Source organism: Calonectris borealis, chromosome 5 (assembly GCF_964195595.1).
Source record: "Calonectris borealis chromosome 5, bCalBor7.hap1.2, whole genome shotgun sequence".
Classification (NCBI taxonomy): domain Eukaryota; kingdom Metazoa; phylum Chordata; class Aves; order Procellariiformes; family Procellariidae; genus Calonectris; species Calonectris borealis.
This window is the reverse complement of record NC_134316.1, coordinates 3797153-3814720: the sequence shown is the minus strand read 5'-3', so window position 1 is coordinate 3814720 and position 17568 is coordinate 3797153. Positions and strand designations below refer to the sequence as shown.

At 52.2% G+C, this 17568-nt stretch overlaps 1 protein-coding gene across 1 annotated transcript; it reads right to left on the bottom strand.

Annotated features, from left to right (window-relative positions):
- Nucleotides 1–280: 280 nt before the first annotated feature.
- Nucleotides 281–16753, bottom strand: LOC142083168 (uncharacterized). The gene is made up of 10 exons (XM_075152406.1): nucleotides 16739–16753; nucleotides 15334–15492; nucleotides 15034–15228; nucleotides 14546–14704; nucleotides 13802–13903; nucleotides 13303–13570; nucleotides 12576–12635; nucleotides 10790–10987; nucleotides 3388–3482; nucleotides 281–3255 (listed from the first exon to the last, which is right to left on the bottom strand). The coding sequence occupies exons 1-8, from the start codon at nucleotides 16751–16753 to the stop codon at nucleotides 10812–10814; spliced, it is 1134 nt and encodes a 377-aa protein (XP_075008507.1). The 3' UTR covers nucleotides 281–3255; nucleotides 3388–3482; nucleotides 10790–10811.
- Nucleotides 16754–17568: the final 815 nt, after the last annotated feature.

Below are 17568 nucleotides of genomic sequence, written 5' to 3'. Positions count from 1 at the left end.
CGCAGCGTCTGACGCAGCGTGAGGTCGGGATGCACCACGGGTGTCTGGGAGCTGGGAAGCAGTGGGAGCCTACAGAGAAATCTTCTGCCAGACCCAGAAGGAGGGAGGGAGGGAGAAGCAGAGCTGCAGACACGTTATTTGCAGACAAAAGGCATACAGGATCCGGCCTGACCCCTCATTACACGCGTCTGAGGAGCGATGTGCATATTAAAATAATCCCTTCAAAGAGACCGGGGAGGAGAGAGCCCTGAAGTATTGATGAGCCAAGCTGGCACGGGGATTGATCTCAATGCATTTGTGAATTTTATTAATGACTCCATAGAGAGCACGCAGCATCCCGGCACCACCGCACACAGACACGTCCCCCCCACCGGCTGCCCCACACCGAGCCGCGAGAGCTCCCCATCCGAGGACGAGCCAGAGGTCCCCTCATCCGACCCCAGGCTGGTACAGCTCTTGCCCCACCAGTCTGGCTCTGCCTCTATAAGGCCCGGAGACTTGTCTTACGCTCTTAGGGCCTTGCAAACAGAGGCACAAACAAGAAACAAGGGCAGATAAATAGCAATTAAAATGTAAAAAAAAAACAACAACAAAAAAAAGGGGCATGAAGCAGAGCCTCAAACAAGATTTCAGCTCTGGCTCCTCTGGGATTTTTCAAGCAACAGCATGGGAATCCCCCACGTCCCCATCTTCACGTCTCCTCTCCTCCCAGCCCAGGTCAACCTTTGCTCCTGTAGAGCATCTCTGCTCTGCTCTGCTGTCCTCCATGATTCTCACCCTGATATGGATCAGAATATTTTTGGGACTCTGCTATGAGACTTGCTGCGTCTTGTTTCCAGACCAGCTTGGCTCTGCTTTTCTCACTGGGCTTTACCGATAAAGCAGATGGCTATCAACAAGGGCTTAAAATGACCCCCAGCCCTTGCTGCAGATATGCTGGGCTCTGGTGGGGTGAGCGGTGCCCAGCCCCGCACCTCCCAGGCAGGAGCTTGAAACATCTGAGTTGCTTCTGGAGAAGGGGTGGGCTCGATACGGGGTCTGCTTTCGCCTGCCTCCTCCTCGCCCCCAGGTCTGTGCAGCCTGCCTGGCTGATGGTCCACACCAAAACCCCTCTGACCTGCGGGGAAGCCGCTTTCCCCATCCCCTTTGCATTCCTGACTGACATATCTGCTAAACAGCTCAAGCCTTGGAGAGGAGGTGTGGCAGGTCAGAAGAGCCGTGGGTCCCCAGGCGAGGTCTGTGGGTTCAGGAGGACACCAGACCCCCCCAAGACCACACGCAGGACCTGGTGCAGCACCAGCGGAGATGCTCCTCACCCTGTTGAATGCAGCAAATGCCAGCTCTCCGCACCGACAAGAATTACTGAAATCACTGAAAACTTCATCGTGTGTAAGAATTTATTCTCACAAAACACCAGGAAGCCCAAACCATCCCGTTGTGGCCATTTTACGGGCAGAGAGAGAACGGCTGAATGAATCCCCTGGGAGTCTGCAGTGGGATCTCCCTGTGCTCCTGCCCTTACCATCAACTCCTCTTTCTCAAAGCAACGACTGCCCAGGCCCACGGGACCCCGCAAGACCTCCCCGTCCCACACACCTGGGAGTACAGGGAGGCAAAGAGAACAGGAGGAAAGAAAAAAATACTAGTTATTTTCAGGATCACTTCAAAGACTGGATTTTCCTTTTCTCTCCCTCTTTTTTTCAGAGGCACATCTCCATCTCACTTGGCTCCTCCAGAGCAAAGCTCTGCCAGCAAAGCCGTGCCCGGTCCCCATGCAGAGGCACCTGCGGGGGACACCACGTCCTCCCCCAGCCCAGGAGCCCCCCAGCTCCTCCCAGCGCTGCAGCCTCCCCAGTTAGCAGAGCGGTCGGTCTCCGTTCAGCTCTTTACTCGACCTCTGACACCCGCACTTGTAAATCCTGGAAATGCATATGATGAGCACCCAGAGCGGTGTCATCTGGGGCCGCTCTGAGTCACCACTGACGGACCCGAAATGGGGTGCACAGCCTAAAAACAGCGGTGATTTACAGCCCGGCTCTCCGGCTGCTGCAGCCCGCCAGCCCCAAGGTGACACTGCCTAGGGAGGAAGAAAATTTATCGGGCCAAAGCTCTTTCCTCCCACACCTCCGCTCTCCTGGAGGTGCCACTGAGCTTGCCGAGCCATGCTTGCATGGAGAGCGTCCTGAAAGAGCATCCCCCACGCAGGGTGCGCATCACTCTCAAACTGGGAGTAGAGGGGTACTGTGTCTTGGGCTGCGTGGGAAGGGCGGCCCCTCCTCTTCATCCTCCCCATTTATCCATCATTTCCAAGACAATTTCCTGGTAGCGGTCCCTTCCAGCTAATTATCTTCAGGCTTTGAAAATTACCCAATGCCAAACTCGCGAGTGAGGAGCCTGCAGTAGCTGGCCCAGCTGCAGCAGATCGAACGTCGCCCCACGAGGCCGTGCCTCCTGCTCCGGAGACCCCTGCTTGGCACTGCATTTTTAAGCAAAATGCCATCTTAATTGCATCCAGCCTCGGAGGGAGGTGGTGATGCACCACACATAACTCAAATCATGGCCACGGTCTATCAGCTAAAAGCAGGGTGTTACATTCCCAGACACGTTCACCGCCGTCTTCTCCCCATGCCATGACTCTCCTCCTGGGCCGCGTCCCTGTCCCTGGGGCCGTGAATTATACAGTGACGCACAAGCCAGGATCGGGGACTCGGTGGGGGATTTGCAATTCCGAGCAGCCCCAAGACTGAATGAGACATCTCAGACCAGCAAATGGGAGAGGGCAAAACCTGAGATGTGGCCAGTCAGCACCAAAAATAAAATCACCCTTGGGTGCTCAACCAAGTGGATGCAATGGGGCGAGCACCCCATCACAGCCCCAGCCAGCCACAGGGCCCTGGCCATTCCCAGGGGGCACCCCATTCATCCCCATGGTGGATGCAGGTGCCCCATGGGATGCTGCAGAGCTGGAGGGATGCACGAAGGTGGGAGACCTTCTCTGAGATCAAGCTCCAGCCCCGCTGAGCAATCCCATGGGATGCTGGAGCGTTTGGGTGGATTTGGGGGGTCAAAGGCAGCAGAACTTACAAGCTGGGAAACCTTCCTGATAAGACAAGGCTCCAGAAGCTTCATCTGACAGTGCTTTTTGGAGTTTACTGATGAAGAGATGGCTCCGACATCTGCAGGTACCCAGATGGCAAAGGATTCCTGTCAGGTGTTTTGTCCTCAGCCTTGAAGAAAATTATTGCGTGGCAAGAGCTAGGAGAGAGCAGATGACACGGGACAAATTAACTTGGGAGATAAAGTACAAGGGGCGAGCTCTAATGAGGTGAGAAGGAGGTTAGAAGTATTGACTACCACAAGTATGAGAGAAATGACAAGTAGACCCACCAGTGAGAGATCTGAGGCAGGTTTTCATCCAAATACTGGCAGCGATTGCTACAGCTTATGCTCCCCAGAGCCGTACAAGCAGTGAAAAGCTGGTCCTGTGCAGAAACCACAAACAGGAAAGAAGAGACAACAAGGGAGGCTCCAAAACCCAGAATTTGTGAGGGTTTTGGGTGGGGATTTTTGTAAGGCAGCTGAAGAAAAAAGATAAAATCGCAGTAGAGAAGTCTACCCCCATCAACACTTTTTTGCACTACTACGGCACCACATTGTGCCACGGGACAGCCCCGGGATGCAGAGCGGCTCTCAGAGGTGCTGGTAGCACCCACTGTTTGGGCACCCACGAAGCTGAGCAGAACACCAGCTCTGAAGTCACACGGGTGACCTGGAAAAGCAGCTGAATGCTAGTCCTGGGGAACTTCAGAGGAGGCAACAGACGCTGAACCTTCCTGTCTGATAAATATTGCAGAAAAGCCTTGATTTTCCTTTGCAGATGTCTCTCTACAACTTGGGAGAGGGCGTGCAGAATGAAATAGTCCACGTGTGGTTTGGAAATGGCCAAGGCACAGAGGTGTGCAGACAGGAGACACTGTAAAGACCAGGACTAACACACGGCAGAGACCAGCAAGGGGACACCAGAGGTGTGGAGAAGTGATTTGGGGTTTCTCACAAGGCAAGAACTACGAGGCAGCTGGGGGAGTTATCAAGCGTCCCGTTTAAAACTGACCGAAGGACAGACTCATCGCTAAATTGTGGAATTTGCTGGGCAGGATATTGTGGAGAGCAAAAATATTCATAAATGCAAAAAGGGAAAAGACAGGTTCACAAACGATAGCTCTACCAGTAGGCTTTAAGCATGAGGTTCCCAGCGCAGCTTCTCCAGCCCAGGAGATGCTGACACCACAGACCTCGTCGATGGCCAGGCTGTGAACATGGGGCTCTCGTAGCTGTTTGCTGCATCCCTGATTGCCAGGGAGAGGATGCTCACCTACAGGGGCTTTCTACCAGATGTAGGACATGAATAAAAAGCCTGCTCTGTTGGTGATGATGCTCCAAGGAGGACAAGAATTTGGGAAAGAGGTTGGGATATGCTGATTTGCAGCTATCCCAAGAAGAAAGGGAGAACAGCAGTTGTCTCCATCCCAGCAGCAAAGCAGTGCCCGTTAGCTCCCACCAGCTGCCATGACAGACTCTTGCTTTGACCAGCCTAAGATGGCCTTGAGTAGCATCACCTGAAGGAAAATGCCCAAATGATCTTGTTACAGCAGCAGACTAGACCTTTCTTGCCAGCGAGGTCTGCCCTCAGCTGTCCTCTCAGGCAGAGGAAAATGCTCCTGGTACCTGCTCAGAGGGGCTGGGAAACATTTTGGGTCGCCTGGTCTCCTGCCAGCCTTCCTGAGGAACAAGATCAGCGATCCAGGTCTGCACTGAAGATGCTCATCCGTGTACAAATATAGAAAAGATACCCGAGAGATTTCAGCGGGAGGCACATTCATGCCAAATACTTAGAAAAAGCCCTAGAAATCAGGGCATATTGATGTTTTGGCTGACATCGCCAACCGGGCAAGAGCTTTCCAGTGACGGACTGACGGCATCGGAGCCAAGCCTCGACCCAGGAGGAGGGCTGCAAGCTGCCCGGCTGCCCGCTCTGCCAACCTGCTGCCAAGGTTTTCAGGCCAGGAGGGATTTTCTCTCCGTTGGAGCCAAGCGATCGTGATCTCGCATTGATAAATGGGGTTTGAGCCAATGCCCACGCACAAAGATAACGTCCTGGCAAAAGCCAGACTCAGTGACTCCACAGCACTCGTTCTAACAGAGTGCATCAACAGGTGGCAAACTGGGGAGGAAATTAAGGTCCAGCACTGATAATCATTGCTCTGTGAAATTTCTGAGGTCTGTTAATGTTGCACGCTATGTTCTTTTTTTGGAGGTGGTGATGAAACGAAGCCTTACGGGACGAGAGGCAGAGGGTGACAAGCTCAGTTGGTTCAACAGTTTCTTTCCAAAACAAGGAAATCTCCAACTGCGATCACTTTGGTTCAATAAATAAAAAAAAAAAAAGCAATTCAGCACTAGTCTGTTTTAAATGTACGTGTTAGCGTTGACGGTGTTAATAACAAAAGTAATTATTTAAAAGCTCCTATGTATATCAGGGCAGTGAAAACTGCAGATGTTGGCAACCCTTGAGTATTCTTCTTTTACACCTGCCATTAAAACAATTTAAAGTTCCCATCTCGATGTATCAGAAATAATTATGTGCTTTTAGGCAGAGATTACTGGAAGAGGACCTTAGTTTTGCGTTGTACAGGTCTGGCTAAAGGATTGTCTCATCTCCAGTGCCCATCCCAGGAGGGTGATGCAGAGCACGGGCAGGGACCAGGCTACCGGCGGGCAGATTCTGCATCACTCTGTGGCCACTTTTGCTCTGAAAGGTCTGAAGGTGCTCCTGGGCTCTGCCCCACAAACAGGTCACTGAGCGTCTCTTATCCACAGCAGGAATGGAATGGAATGGACTACTTCAGTTGGAAGGGACCCGCAGCGATCATCTAGCCCAACTGCCTGACCACTTCAGGGCTGACCAAAAGTTAAAGCAAATTATTGAGAACATTGTCCAAATGCCTCTTAAACACTGACAGGCTTGGGGCATCGACCACCTCTCTAGGAAGCCTGTTCTCCCTGCACACACACCACTACAGCAGAAGTGTAGTCATTCCTACCCAGAAAAAAAAGTCCACTCCTGGAGCACTTCAGACCCATGTCATGTGCTTTGGAGTTTTTGTTGGGGTTTTTTTTCTCTGCTTTTTTTTTTTTTTTAAAAAAAAAAAAAAAAACCAAGTTTGGAAAGTCGCCGGAAATAAAAACAAGAAATTGCTGACAAGTGTCCCACTGTAATTGAGTGAGAACACAGAGCTCAGCTCTATGGATTCCCAGAAATATGGTCCAGATGTGGCTCTCCAACGGTGGCGCAGCCAAGCCACAATCCCCGAAATGACTACCCCTGCGACTGGGAAACTTCCCCAGCGCCCCTTCCAGCCACGCACAGCGACAGGCCATGCCCCAACCAACACCCGGCCAAAGACTTGAGAAAACACAGGGTTGGCAGCAGCAGAGCCTGGAGGGGCCCTCCCAGTCCCCGACGTTGAAGGTCTGCAGCAGAGGTATTGGAAGCAAAACCATTTGATTTTGCAAAGCCCGGATTTCTCACCTGTGGACATACCCAAGCTTGAAAACACGACCTTCTACGGCTCACTTAAATCCCAACTGCCTGCACACCACGGGAAACTGGGAACACATGGGTTTTGCAGCAATCTTCTGCTGCAGTTGTCGTCAGGGTCTGAGCATCGGCTCAGCCCCGCTGTCACCTGCCCCATTCCAGGAGCAGCTCTCTGGGCTGGGGGTCCCCAAGCTGTCCCCCCCCCACCCCAGGACACAGCTAGGGGAGGGACAGCACTGCACGCACCGCACTGGTCTGGGACGGGAGCGTGCACCGACGGCAGCCATGCACACAGCGAAGGAGTATGACTGCAGGTGCACACGTATGGGGAAAACCCAGCCCAGCTCAAGGCAAGGGGAGGGTCAATAATTGCTCCAGGGAGTCTGTCTTCAGCTTTTCCATGTCAGAAATTTTTCCCCTTACAGTACCTCCTGGTTATCCTTTTATACAAGACCTTGTTCTCCATCCATCACGTTTGCAAAGATGGCAATGAGCACCAGTGACACTTTGACATTGTTCTATTATTTATGGTCAAATACTCAGCATACGCTAATTAGAAGCGTTCAGTGGCACACAGAGGCCCACCTAGCTCACATCCTCAGTGCCTGACACCCTTTAGGATGGTTGCAGTGGTTTAGTGGGCATGGTGGTGTTGGGTTGATGGTTGGACTCGATGATCTTAGAGGTCTTTTCCAACCTTAATGATTCTATGCAATGGCACGGTGGGTCTGCAGTGATCCCTCAGCTCCTGCAAAGCCAGCACGGACAGCAGCGAGAAGCTCAGCAGCAGTAACAGTCTCCCACATGGCAGCAGAGTGCTTAAGACAACAAAAAAAAAACCCCACACCCCAAAACTTCTCAATTGGTTTCAGTTGGACTGCAATCTTCCAATCCAGCTATTGAGTGCAACGGCAAGATGAAGCAAGCAATTAGCCCGGCTCTCCAGAGCCCAGGCACTGACACAGAGAGCAAAGGCTCAGCAGGCAGAGGAGCGCACAGGGCTGTTTGATTACCCTGGGCGAAAAGCCAAGCAGAAAACACTGCCTGCAGAAGTGAGAAGTATATTTTGGTTATGACTCCCAGCACAAAGCCTGTTAGATCCGAGTTCTCTTTCCAGCTCTGTCACAGGTGCTTTGCAAAACCTCAGGCACGTCCCTTTGTTTTCATAGAATCGTAGAACAGTTTGGGTTGGAAGGGACCTTTAAAGGTATCCAGTCCAACCCCCCTGCCGTGGGCAGGGACATCTTCAACCAGATCAGGTTGCTCAGAGCCCCGTCCAACCTGACCTGGAATGTTCCCAGGGATGGGGCATCTACCACCTCTCTGGGCAACCTGTGCCAGTGTTTCACCGCCCTTGTTGTAAAAAATTTCTCCCTTATATCTAGTCTGAATCTGCCCTCTTAGTTTAAAACCATTCCCCCTTGTCCTATCACTACAGCAGATACCTCTTCCCTTCCCCGAGGTGAGGCAGTCATCTCATGCTTGCTCAGTTTTCCCCAGGCACCAACTCACCCCACCTTTGCAACAGGTTCCCCCCAGCAGAGCAGCTGAGCTGGAGGCGGCAGCAAAGCCAACGTAACCCTCTCCGTCCTCTGGCTGAGGAAATGAAAATGATGGGGACATTGAGAAGCCCCGAGTCCCCTCCAGCTGAGTCTCAGCTGCCCTTAGGGGTCAGAGCAAACCCACCAGGCGGGCTGTGGTCTGCCATGGGGAGAGCCAGAGGTCCGTATGGAGATGGGGAAATGAATGCACCCTCCCCAAATCACAGCCTGTGTTTTCTTCTCCAGTATCGAACATGAAGAACATAACCCTGAGGTTAAGGGGAAAAAAAGGCCCACCCTCGCCTCCCATGCAAACTCAGCCTGTGAAAACCAGATGGCTAACCAGCAAAGCTGGGCTGGTTCTCCAAACACCATCAGGTTGGTGCAAATGACGTGTTTTTGACAGATGGTCCTTTCACCAAGAGTATTGCCCAGCCTTGCCCTACCCATGTGTTTTCTGCAGACAGATTGCTCTGCACATCCACGAGCCCCGTGCCAGCCCACGGCGTATCTGAAGCACAGCAGCTCCGGCCACGGAGCCCCGAGGCGCTTCTTTCATCCTTTACGGGGTGTAATGAGACATTCGCCTCTCCTCGCCCTGCGCAGCGAACCACTTTGGGAGAAAAACTTACTGAAACCAGCAGATGTGTTTGCATTATTTAAGTTGGGAGCAAAAACCTTACCTGCCAGCCAGGCTTGCGCTGCAGCCCTCCTGCCTCCCTGGCCAGCCGGCGATGTCCCCCCAGCCTTGCAGCTCTGCTCCAGCTGCCCAGACACCACACATCTGTAGTTTTTCATACCTTAAAAGACCACTAAAATGGACCAGTGGACACCTCTCCCATCCATCCGGGAAGAGCCGAGTTTACATTTCAATTAAATCCCCGGTGAGATGAGCCCCAGCAGCAGCCCAGACAAAAGGGCAGTCGGGTGCTGGGATGCCCCATCACAAGTCCCTGGCCATCGGAGGCTGCACAGGGCAGGGGACAGTCTCCTCCTCCCTGTTTTCATGCTGGGAGGCAAAGCGTGAGCGTTGGGACATTGCCTGGGCCACCAAATACCCCCGCTGCTCTTCGTCCATCTGCCGTGGCGGAGCACTCCATGCGAGGCACCAGGCTTTGCGCACGCCAGCTCTCTGGGATGGCTGATGGTTTTGCTCCTAGAAGCACACCACCAGGCTAACCCTGGGCCATCTGACCCACCGGCCCAGACATGGTTAGTCCAGGGAATCCCTCTTTACCCATTTCTAATTTGGATACCCGCTCTTCTCCTGCCCTGACAGGTAAGGGGATGCCTGTTTTATTTCCAAAGTTTAAATGACCTCTTTCTCCTGGAAGACCTGCAGCTCTTGGCTCAGTATACTGAAGTTCCCAAACAAAGAGTGAGGTCTGGGAGTAAAACAGTCTCTCACAGCCAAATCCCTTCCCTGCAATGCTGCATGTAGTTCCCAGGGCCTCTTTCTATGCTCTTCGTTCAAGGAAAACCTCCTGCCGCCGTTATTCGCCTGGCTGGGAAGTGTTCTTCTAACCGGGAGACTTACTCCCTGTACAGCAGAGAAGATTTACTCCCCATACTCCGCAAGAGAGATTATCTCCAGTTGCTATTATTCCCTTATCAATAATTCACCGTGCAGCCACACTGGATCGCGTCTGTGCTGCCTGCGTAGTTTCTAAGCTCGGTAGTGACTGAAGGAGCAGCCGTGAGTAATCACGTCTCCTCTGATATTGCTTATGCTCTCAGCGAAGCAGAACAAGTAACTCACACTGCAAATGAGTCATGTCCCCTAGAAGCTTCTCATTTTAGCATCCCGTCGAGGAGAGCAGCTTTGCGGAAGCACCTGCTAAGGATTGCAAGCCCTTGGCGTTTAAATAAATAAATAAAGGGGAGATAATTAAACTCCATATTTCAATCTTATAGGAGGAGTTCATATAAAGGGACTCTTTCTCCTTCCAGAAAATCCAATACAATTAAATGATTAAAACAGAAAAGCAGACATAAAACCCAAGGAGGAGAGGCCAGACAAGCCGTTGTGAATACAGATCGCACACTGAAGTCTTGATCAAGACTCACTCACTCCCCCGTTAGAAGTACAAGCTTGGTGCTGTTCCCGTTTATCTCTCACAGAATAACAACTCTGATGCACAAAGCTCGGGATTAAACCAGCATCGTTTCTTAGCAAGAGCCATTTGACTCATTTATCCTGTACACACACACACAATACACAGGCACAAATGCCTCATTTCCCACTGAAGAGATGATCATCAGCATACATGATAGGATCTCAGCACACGAGCCTGCCATCTCTGATTAAAACCTAACCATTAGAGTGATTTATGGCTCCGAAGATGCACAAGTGTCCTTTGTGACTAACTTAGGCACCGGGTGAGAACGAAAGATGATCTCCCCCTTCCCAGTTGTCACTGGGAAGCTCCACAACCACAGCTTGGATGAACCATCTCGGATGACCGAGACATCTGTGCAGTCATTGACTAAACCTTTAATCTTGCAGGCTGGCTTTTCTTCAAAACACCCTGCCAGAGAACCAAGCCAAACAACAGTTGAGCGCTCCTCGATCCAGCCAGGTGGATCTGTCTCCCGTGGATTTATTGGCACATCTCTCCCCAGGAGACGTGCCTCCCATTTCTCTATTTACCTGCATGTTTCAACACGCTGCTTCAGAAATCCTTCCACAGGAGAGTGGGAAGCATCCCTCTGTGGGACAGCGGGATGCTCTCCGGGATGGTTTGAGCAAGGCAGAAGGCAAAAGATATGCCTATGGCAGTTTGGAGAAGACTTCTTGAGGGCAAATTCCCCATTGCGTGGCCAATGCCATCAGCACACACAGGTAAAGCTGAAAATACAAGAAACAAAAGGTTGGCTTTTTCAACTTTCCGGGTTTACTTATCTGCCCCCGAGCATCTCCGATAGCAGTCTGCAACCCCGTCTGCAGCGCCTGGGAAGATCGCTCTGCGGTGAGGCGGCCGGGTGTCAAGATCAGCCCTGGGGACAGCGTGGCCATCATCAGAGACAAGTTGCTGTTAGAGACATCAGACCTCTGGAGCCAGGCTTTTTTTCCTTTGGAGGAGAACAACCGGGGCCAGAGCCCCATGGGGGCTCTTAGGCAAGAGCAAAACAAAACCTCTTTGCCCCCAGGCCTGTGGATAACCCATCCTCATGCAAAGCTGTGACTCACGCCTGTGCAAGCACACAAGCAGCCGTGGGCACCAAGACTATTAGTCTATGCCTGGACCCCTTCCTATTACTTCTAGCTGGGTGAAATTAAATGGAAAAGAAATTTAATTAAGAAGGTCTTGTCTAACACTGAGGGATCTTTCGAGTCACTCTCTGCAGCTGTTAACAGGTCTGATGGGATTAGCAGCCCCCCGCTCCCTCCCTCTCCCACCCTCAGCTCGGGAAGCCCGTGGCCGCAGCAGGCTGAGCTCCAGCGGGGATTTGCTGCTGGTGCAGCCGCGACCACCCCGGCCTCCAAAATGGGACTTGCTGCCCAGCTGTTTTCTGGAGCCACCAAAACTCAGTACTTAACAGGCAAAAAGAGTTGCCTTCCCCTGGGAAGCGAGCAGCCACCAGGCTATGGACCCTCCCATGTGGCAACCCTCACAGAGCTGGGTGTCTGGAGGAGCTGCCGTGCCGGACCCTGCCCGCTCTGACACGAAGGAAGGCAGAGGTTTGGGTGAGCGGGCTCTTCACAGGCAGCAGCGCCCCAAGCTTTGCCTGGGGACCAGAAGACCAAAGCACGGAGGAGACCCTTGTCCATGCACTGGCCAGGGACGAGGCACCAAGTCCCCGCCAGCCCCAATGTGAAGGTGCCAAAGGAAAGCAGGACGGGAGATGCCAAGGGCTTACACCAAGCCCCGTGACAGCCAGGTGGGGAAAGTTTGGGCTCCCTCCCAGAGCTCTGCTGGCTTTTCACGTCCCCAGCATGCTTTCTATGCTCAACACAGCCTACAGCACGGGAAATTAAAGTGCCTACCAGACAGTTGGCTGCAGAAGCTTTGCTTCAGTCTCCATTTATCCAGTGACTCGGACACGGTAAGACAGGCTAATATAGGAGGAGACGCTGCGGTACCTAATACACTGCAGAAGATGACAGTAGTTTCAAACTAATGGACAACGCTAAAGACAGGGTGACCAACATGATGAATCAGAGCTGTGCAGCTTCAGGGGAACAGACGAGCAAGGGAAAAAAAATAAAAATCAAGGCGTATACCTTTTAGCCCCAGGACTCGAAGGAAAGGTCGTGTCCTTCTCGGGAAGGCTGAGCCCCCGGGTGCTCCCTGCTTGCAGCCCCACGGGGCAGATGGGATCTCCAGGGTGCACAGGTCCTCCCTGCCCATGGAGCCCTGTCCCCAGGCACAAGCCACCACTCACGGTGCGTGCAAGTCCTCAGCTACTCACACCATCCCTGCAGTGCTGCTAACCTGCAGTTTCCTTCAAGGGATCAGCGAGAGGATGCCTTATCTCACTATCCAGGCTTGACCCTACAAGTGGCAGAAGGGATAATCAAAGCTGAGCTGTTAAAAAGCCTCTCTGCAGACTCCCTCCCTCCGAAGGGGACTGTGAAACAGCACGGGGTCCTGTTCCCTCGGGACTCCGGAGTCCTTGCAGAGAAGTTAAACGGTCATTCCTGCCACCCCCCAGTGTCACTGGCAAACCCAGCGCCTCTATCTGGCATCCATAGCGCAGCATCTCTTTGGCCCCTGGGTGGCAGGCAGGGCAAGGGGAGATGCGAGAAGGTCAGAGGTGGAAGCAGAAAGGCAAACTGTTTGCCAACCTTTGGGCTGGAGAGAGTACAAAACAGCATTCAGCATCAAATGCTAGAGCACCCACAATGTGCTAGCTCCATCCTTTGCCAACAGCCTGCAGTAAAACCCGGCAGAGCTCCACGCGGCGAGCAGCCCTGGCAAAGCCCCGCTCCGTCTTTCTCTCAGCCACCCGCCTCCACAGCAGATAAATCCCAGAGCGCCTACAACAGCCTTCCTCCATCCCCCAGTGCGGCAGAGCCCCCGTCCCCCCTCGCAGCCCCCGTCCGCAGTGCAGCCACCCGGGGAAGCTGAACTACCCCTACGCGCTGCAGGCAGAGCGAGGTCAGTGTCAGAGCACGCGGAGGCGAAGCACGGATCTTGGGATACCCACACGCCTGCTCACCGCTCGCCCTTAGGACTGTATTTCTGAGGTGCGATGGAAAGGAAAACGGGTACCACGAGCCGCTGAGCATTGCCTCCTTCCCCGACAGAGACGTTTGCTGTCGGCTTCGGCCCCGCTGCGCACCCATGGCCATGGAGGCTGGGCTTGCCCGCAGAGCTCTGCTGCTTTCGGTGCTTTTTGGATCCCGTCCAGCCAAGCTGTAAATCCCCCAGGTTGAGGATGAAACACAGTGCAATTTAAGCACAGGAGCCACACTGTTGTTCATACCCTGTAACACAAGACCTCCACCTTAGAAGCCCAGACCACCTGGAAAAGGTAACAGAGAGGGGCAGCTCTTAGCGCAGGTGGGACAACACCTACCACGATGCCCATCAGCTCTACCAGCCTCGCAAGCCATGTCCTGCATCAGTGCGGGATGCTGTGGGTGCAGGTGGGGTGCCGTGGATCGGGCCCCCGAGCACAGCCACCCTCCACCCTGCTCAGGGACCCTGCGACTCACCACGGCAGAGGCATCAGAGTGCAGGAGAGCCGGCAGCGCTGCCAGATGGGGGGCAAAGAGCCTAAAGCATCTCCAGAATGTGCTGGTGCCTCCTCTTGACTCCTTAAAAAATTTAAAAAAAAAAAAAAATCACTCAGTTAAATCAACCTAAACCCATATAAAAACCTGAACTGATACCATTTAAAAACAGCAACCACCTCTCCTAAACACAGTTCTCATCCCAGGGAGGGAGAAGTGCCAGAAATCAACTCGAAATTGCAGTCGATTCTCTGTGGAAGGAATTCAGCTGCTTTGCTGATAAGCAGCAATATAAATCTCTAAGCTGGAGAGGTAGATCATTAAGGGGAAATGTTTAGAGAAATTAAATCCTTTTTCCTGTTTCTTATGCTAATAGGGAAAACCAAGCTGATTTGCAGGAGGACAACATTTAGCAATATCTAATTCATCAAAGTCCCCATCTGTTCTCCTTCTCCTGCTGAGTTTGTCAAAAATCAGCTTTCCTTCAACCAACACCCACATCACTTTTAACTGTATGAGGCCAATTCTGGAGAGATTTGTAAATAAACCACTTCTGCAAATCCAGCCAGAAAAAACAGACAGGGGAAGGGCCTGATTAACAGAAATACATGTCGGGATTGAAGACATTGAGGAGAGACGGCAAAGCGAATAAGAGGACAGTGAATGACTAATCAGCGCAGCTGGCAAAATAACCCGGAGCAGAGGCCAGTGTAGGGTTAATGATACCAGAATGGGGAAATCTCCAAAACAGGATCCTGCATCTGTGCCTCCGCTGCAGTTGTTGCTCCTGGATGAAGCAGGATCCGGAGACAGCTCCGTGCTGGAGCCACCTTGCGTGCGGGGACCAGCAAGCTCCTCCCGCAGCCCACGGGGCTCTAGAAAAATCTTCTAAAAAAACATCTTTCTGTTCCTTATGGGAAGTGATGCTGAACTGGTTTGTTATACTGTTCTACATATTCACGGTTATTGAAGCAAACAGATTATCAATGTATTTAATTCAAGCAAAACACACCATGGAGCAGATCTTATCTCAAAACTTGGAAATTAGGGATTTAAGCAACAAGGCTATGTTCCCGTATTCTTCTTTAGGGGCGGGATTATTCTGTATGCTCCTGTATTCAATATATTTGACAATTTAAACTGCGCATGCATTTTCTGCAGTATTTTCAGCAGTGGGGATACACTTTTGAAGTGGGCAACCCCACATATCGTACCTGTCGTTTGGCACAGGCCAGGCCAGGCGTGATCAGGTTGATGTGCTCCCTCAGAACCTCCGACAGCAGAACCTGCCTCGCCGGCAGCTCCGGCAGGGATCCCGCTAGGACACGCACACCAGGTGTAGGCACAGAGCCGATTTGGCTTACGGCATCGCAGCAAGCGGAGGGGAAAAAACCCTGACATTTGCTGCCCTAAAGACAAAACTGGTTTTTATCCTCATTCACGGGGCAGAAAATCTAGCAGCCGCAGCTGCAGCACAGGCAGGAGCCCTGGGGCAGGACTGCGGCTCTGCTCACCACCTGCCTTTTCCAGAGCCGTTCTTCCCCTCCGAGCCCCGCGCAGCCCGGCAGCGGTAGAGCCCCGGTGAGGAGCACGCACAGACGAGCCCGGCTCTCCCCGTAGCAGCCGAAACGCTGCTCCTGCCCTGGGGTTCCCCCATCGCCTGCCCCGTCAAGCTACAGCACCAGCCATTTTCGCTGCCCCCAGCCGCCTCCTGCCTTATGGACCTTCCTTCTCCCCGGCTCCGTCTTCTCGGCCAAGCACGATATGCAGGAAAAAAAAGGAGCAAGGAGCAGAGGAAAGCTGGAAGGGCAAATGGCAACAGCTTTTAAGGACACGCTTGCTTGCGTACGACCTGCTATTGAAGACGGCGTGCGCTGGCCAGCTCGGAGACGTGCCGCAGCGCTGGGGATGTGTTCCCGAGGGTGCTGCGACCCATCTGCCTACAGGAGCAGATCCTCCCAGCGAGGCACTGACCCGCTGGGATGTCACCCAAAGGGCAGGTGCATACAGCTTGCATACGTGACACTTACTTTATTCTGGAAGAGAGCGAAGTCTTGCGTGGAAACGGGACCAGCCAGAGCGGGTTCACACCATCTCCTATAAATACAGAGAAGAGTTTTTTCTCTGTCCTGTTCAATGTTTTCTCCCAGGACCAGAGGTTCCAGTGATGATCCCAGTCACCACAAAATGAGTCCCTCCATCCAAAGCACAAAGCAGGAGTTAGACATTTTCCTTTTCTATCATTACTTCCAGCCAAGCCCCATATTGCTGCAAGGTGACTTTCTGCTGTGCTTCCTCTAGCACAGTGTTAATTATTCATTCCCTAACGTCCTTTCATTCAGAAAGTTCTCACTGATCTGCAGCCTGCTTTTCCCATTTGTTTGGTTCGTGCCATGTAGCTACACTACAACCACAGCATTAGGTGACACAGCTTACTCATGGCTACATACTGTTCCCATACCTATTGTCTCCTTTAGAACAACCGAAAATATTTACATTTCATGCTTTTACCATCCTCTTTTAAGCTATGAAATTACTGCAGGTCCCTCTGTAGAAGTAACATTTCCTCCAGTGGAACACAGGTCCAAGCAATCTTAATGCAGCATCTCCATGTTGCCACCACGTGGTCAGCTGGCTCCTTTCGCTTGCTCTCCTTTTGGCCACGCAACTTCTTCCACAACTCTCCGGAGTAAACTTAGAGCAACCCTTTGGGAGACGTGCTCCAAAGCCCTTTAAAAAAAATATAAAAAAAATATATATCTATATATACATACCCAGCATGGAGCAGATCTGAGTTTGGAGTCTTTGAGGTTCTTAGTGCAGCATGATGAGCATTAGCTCTTGGTCAACTACCTAATTATAATAGACAAAAGTGAAGAGCGATGCCCTTGAGCTCCTCCCGAGGCAGGGGAACCCCACCTGCACGCTCCCCATACAGCCCTGCAGCCAGGTCTGGCCCCAATCTCACCAGGAGCTGAAACTCCTGTAGCAGGCTACAGCCGGGTTCTCAATTTCCTGGGCGTGCAGAAGACAAACAAGGTGTTTTCAAAAGTGACCATAGGACATCAGGGTATCACGGACAAGCTGATGGACTTCAGTCAGCATGTCTTACAAAAATAATAATAAAAAAAGATGTTTTTATTATGCCTCTGATGGGGTGCTGTGCTGGCAGCCGCCTCCAGCCCAGCGAGGTCTCGCTACACCACCCCATGGTGGTTTGAGTTTTAGTCATCCCTGCAGAACTTCAGCAGAGCATCAAGACAAACAACTCTTCTCCCGGGGGCCGACAGCTCCTGGCAGGGTTTGTTCTTGCCATCTCTCACGCTTAAGAAAACATGCAGAAACCTCCAAGAAAAACTCAGATCCCACTCGGGGGGGGGGCCTGGGCGGCTTCAGCGATCGCTCCCCGCTCCCAGCTGGGCCAAGAGCTGGCTGTAGCCTCGACGGATCTGGAAGGGGATGGATCATCCTCGTCTAGGGCTCTGACAACTGACGCGTCAAACCAGACAGCTCCTTTAGAAACCTGTCACGATGCCTACCACCTACATCAAGCTGACTACAAACTACTGTATTTAAAAATATACCATAGCAGAGATTACACATGGATCATTCTCCCTGAACAAGAGGCATTTCGGAAACACTTTGCTTTTATTCATCTTCGCACAGGATTTCATTAATCAGCTCTTGCGTTATATCATCACCAGTCACAACAGATCCTTCAGTAACTCAAAACCTTTGGGAAGTTTGGC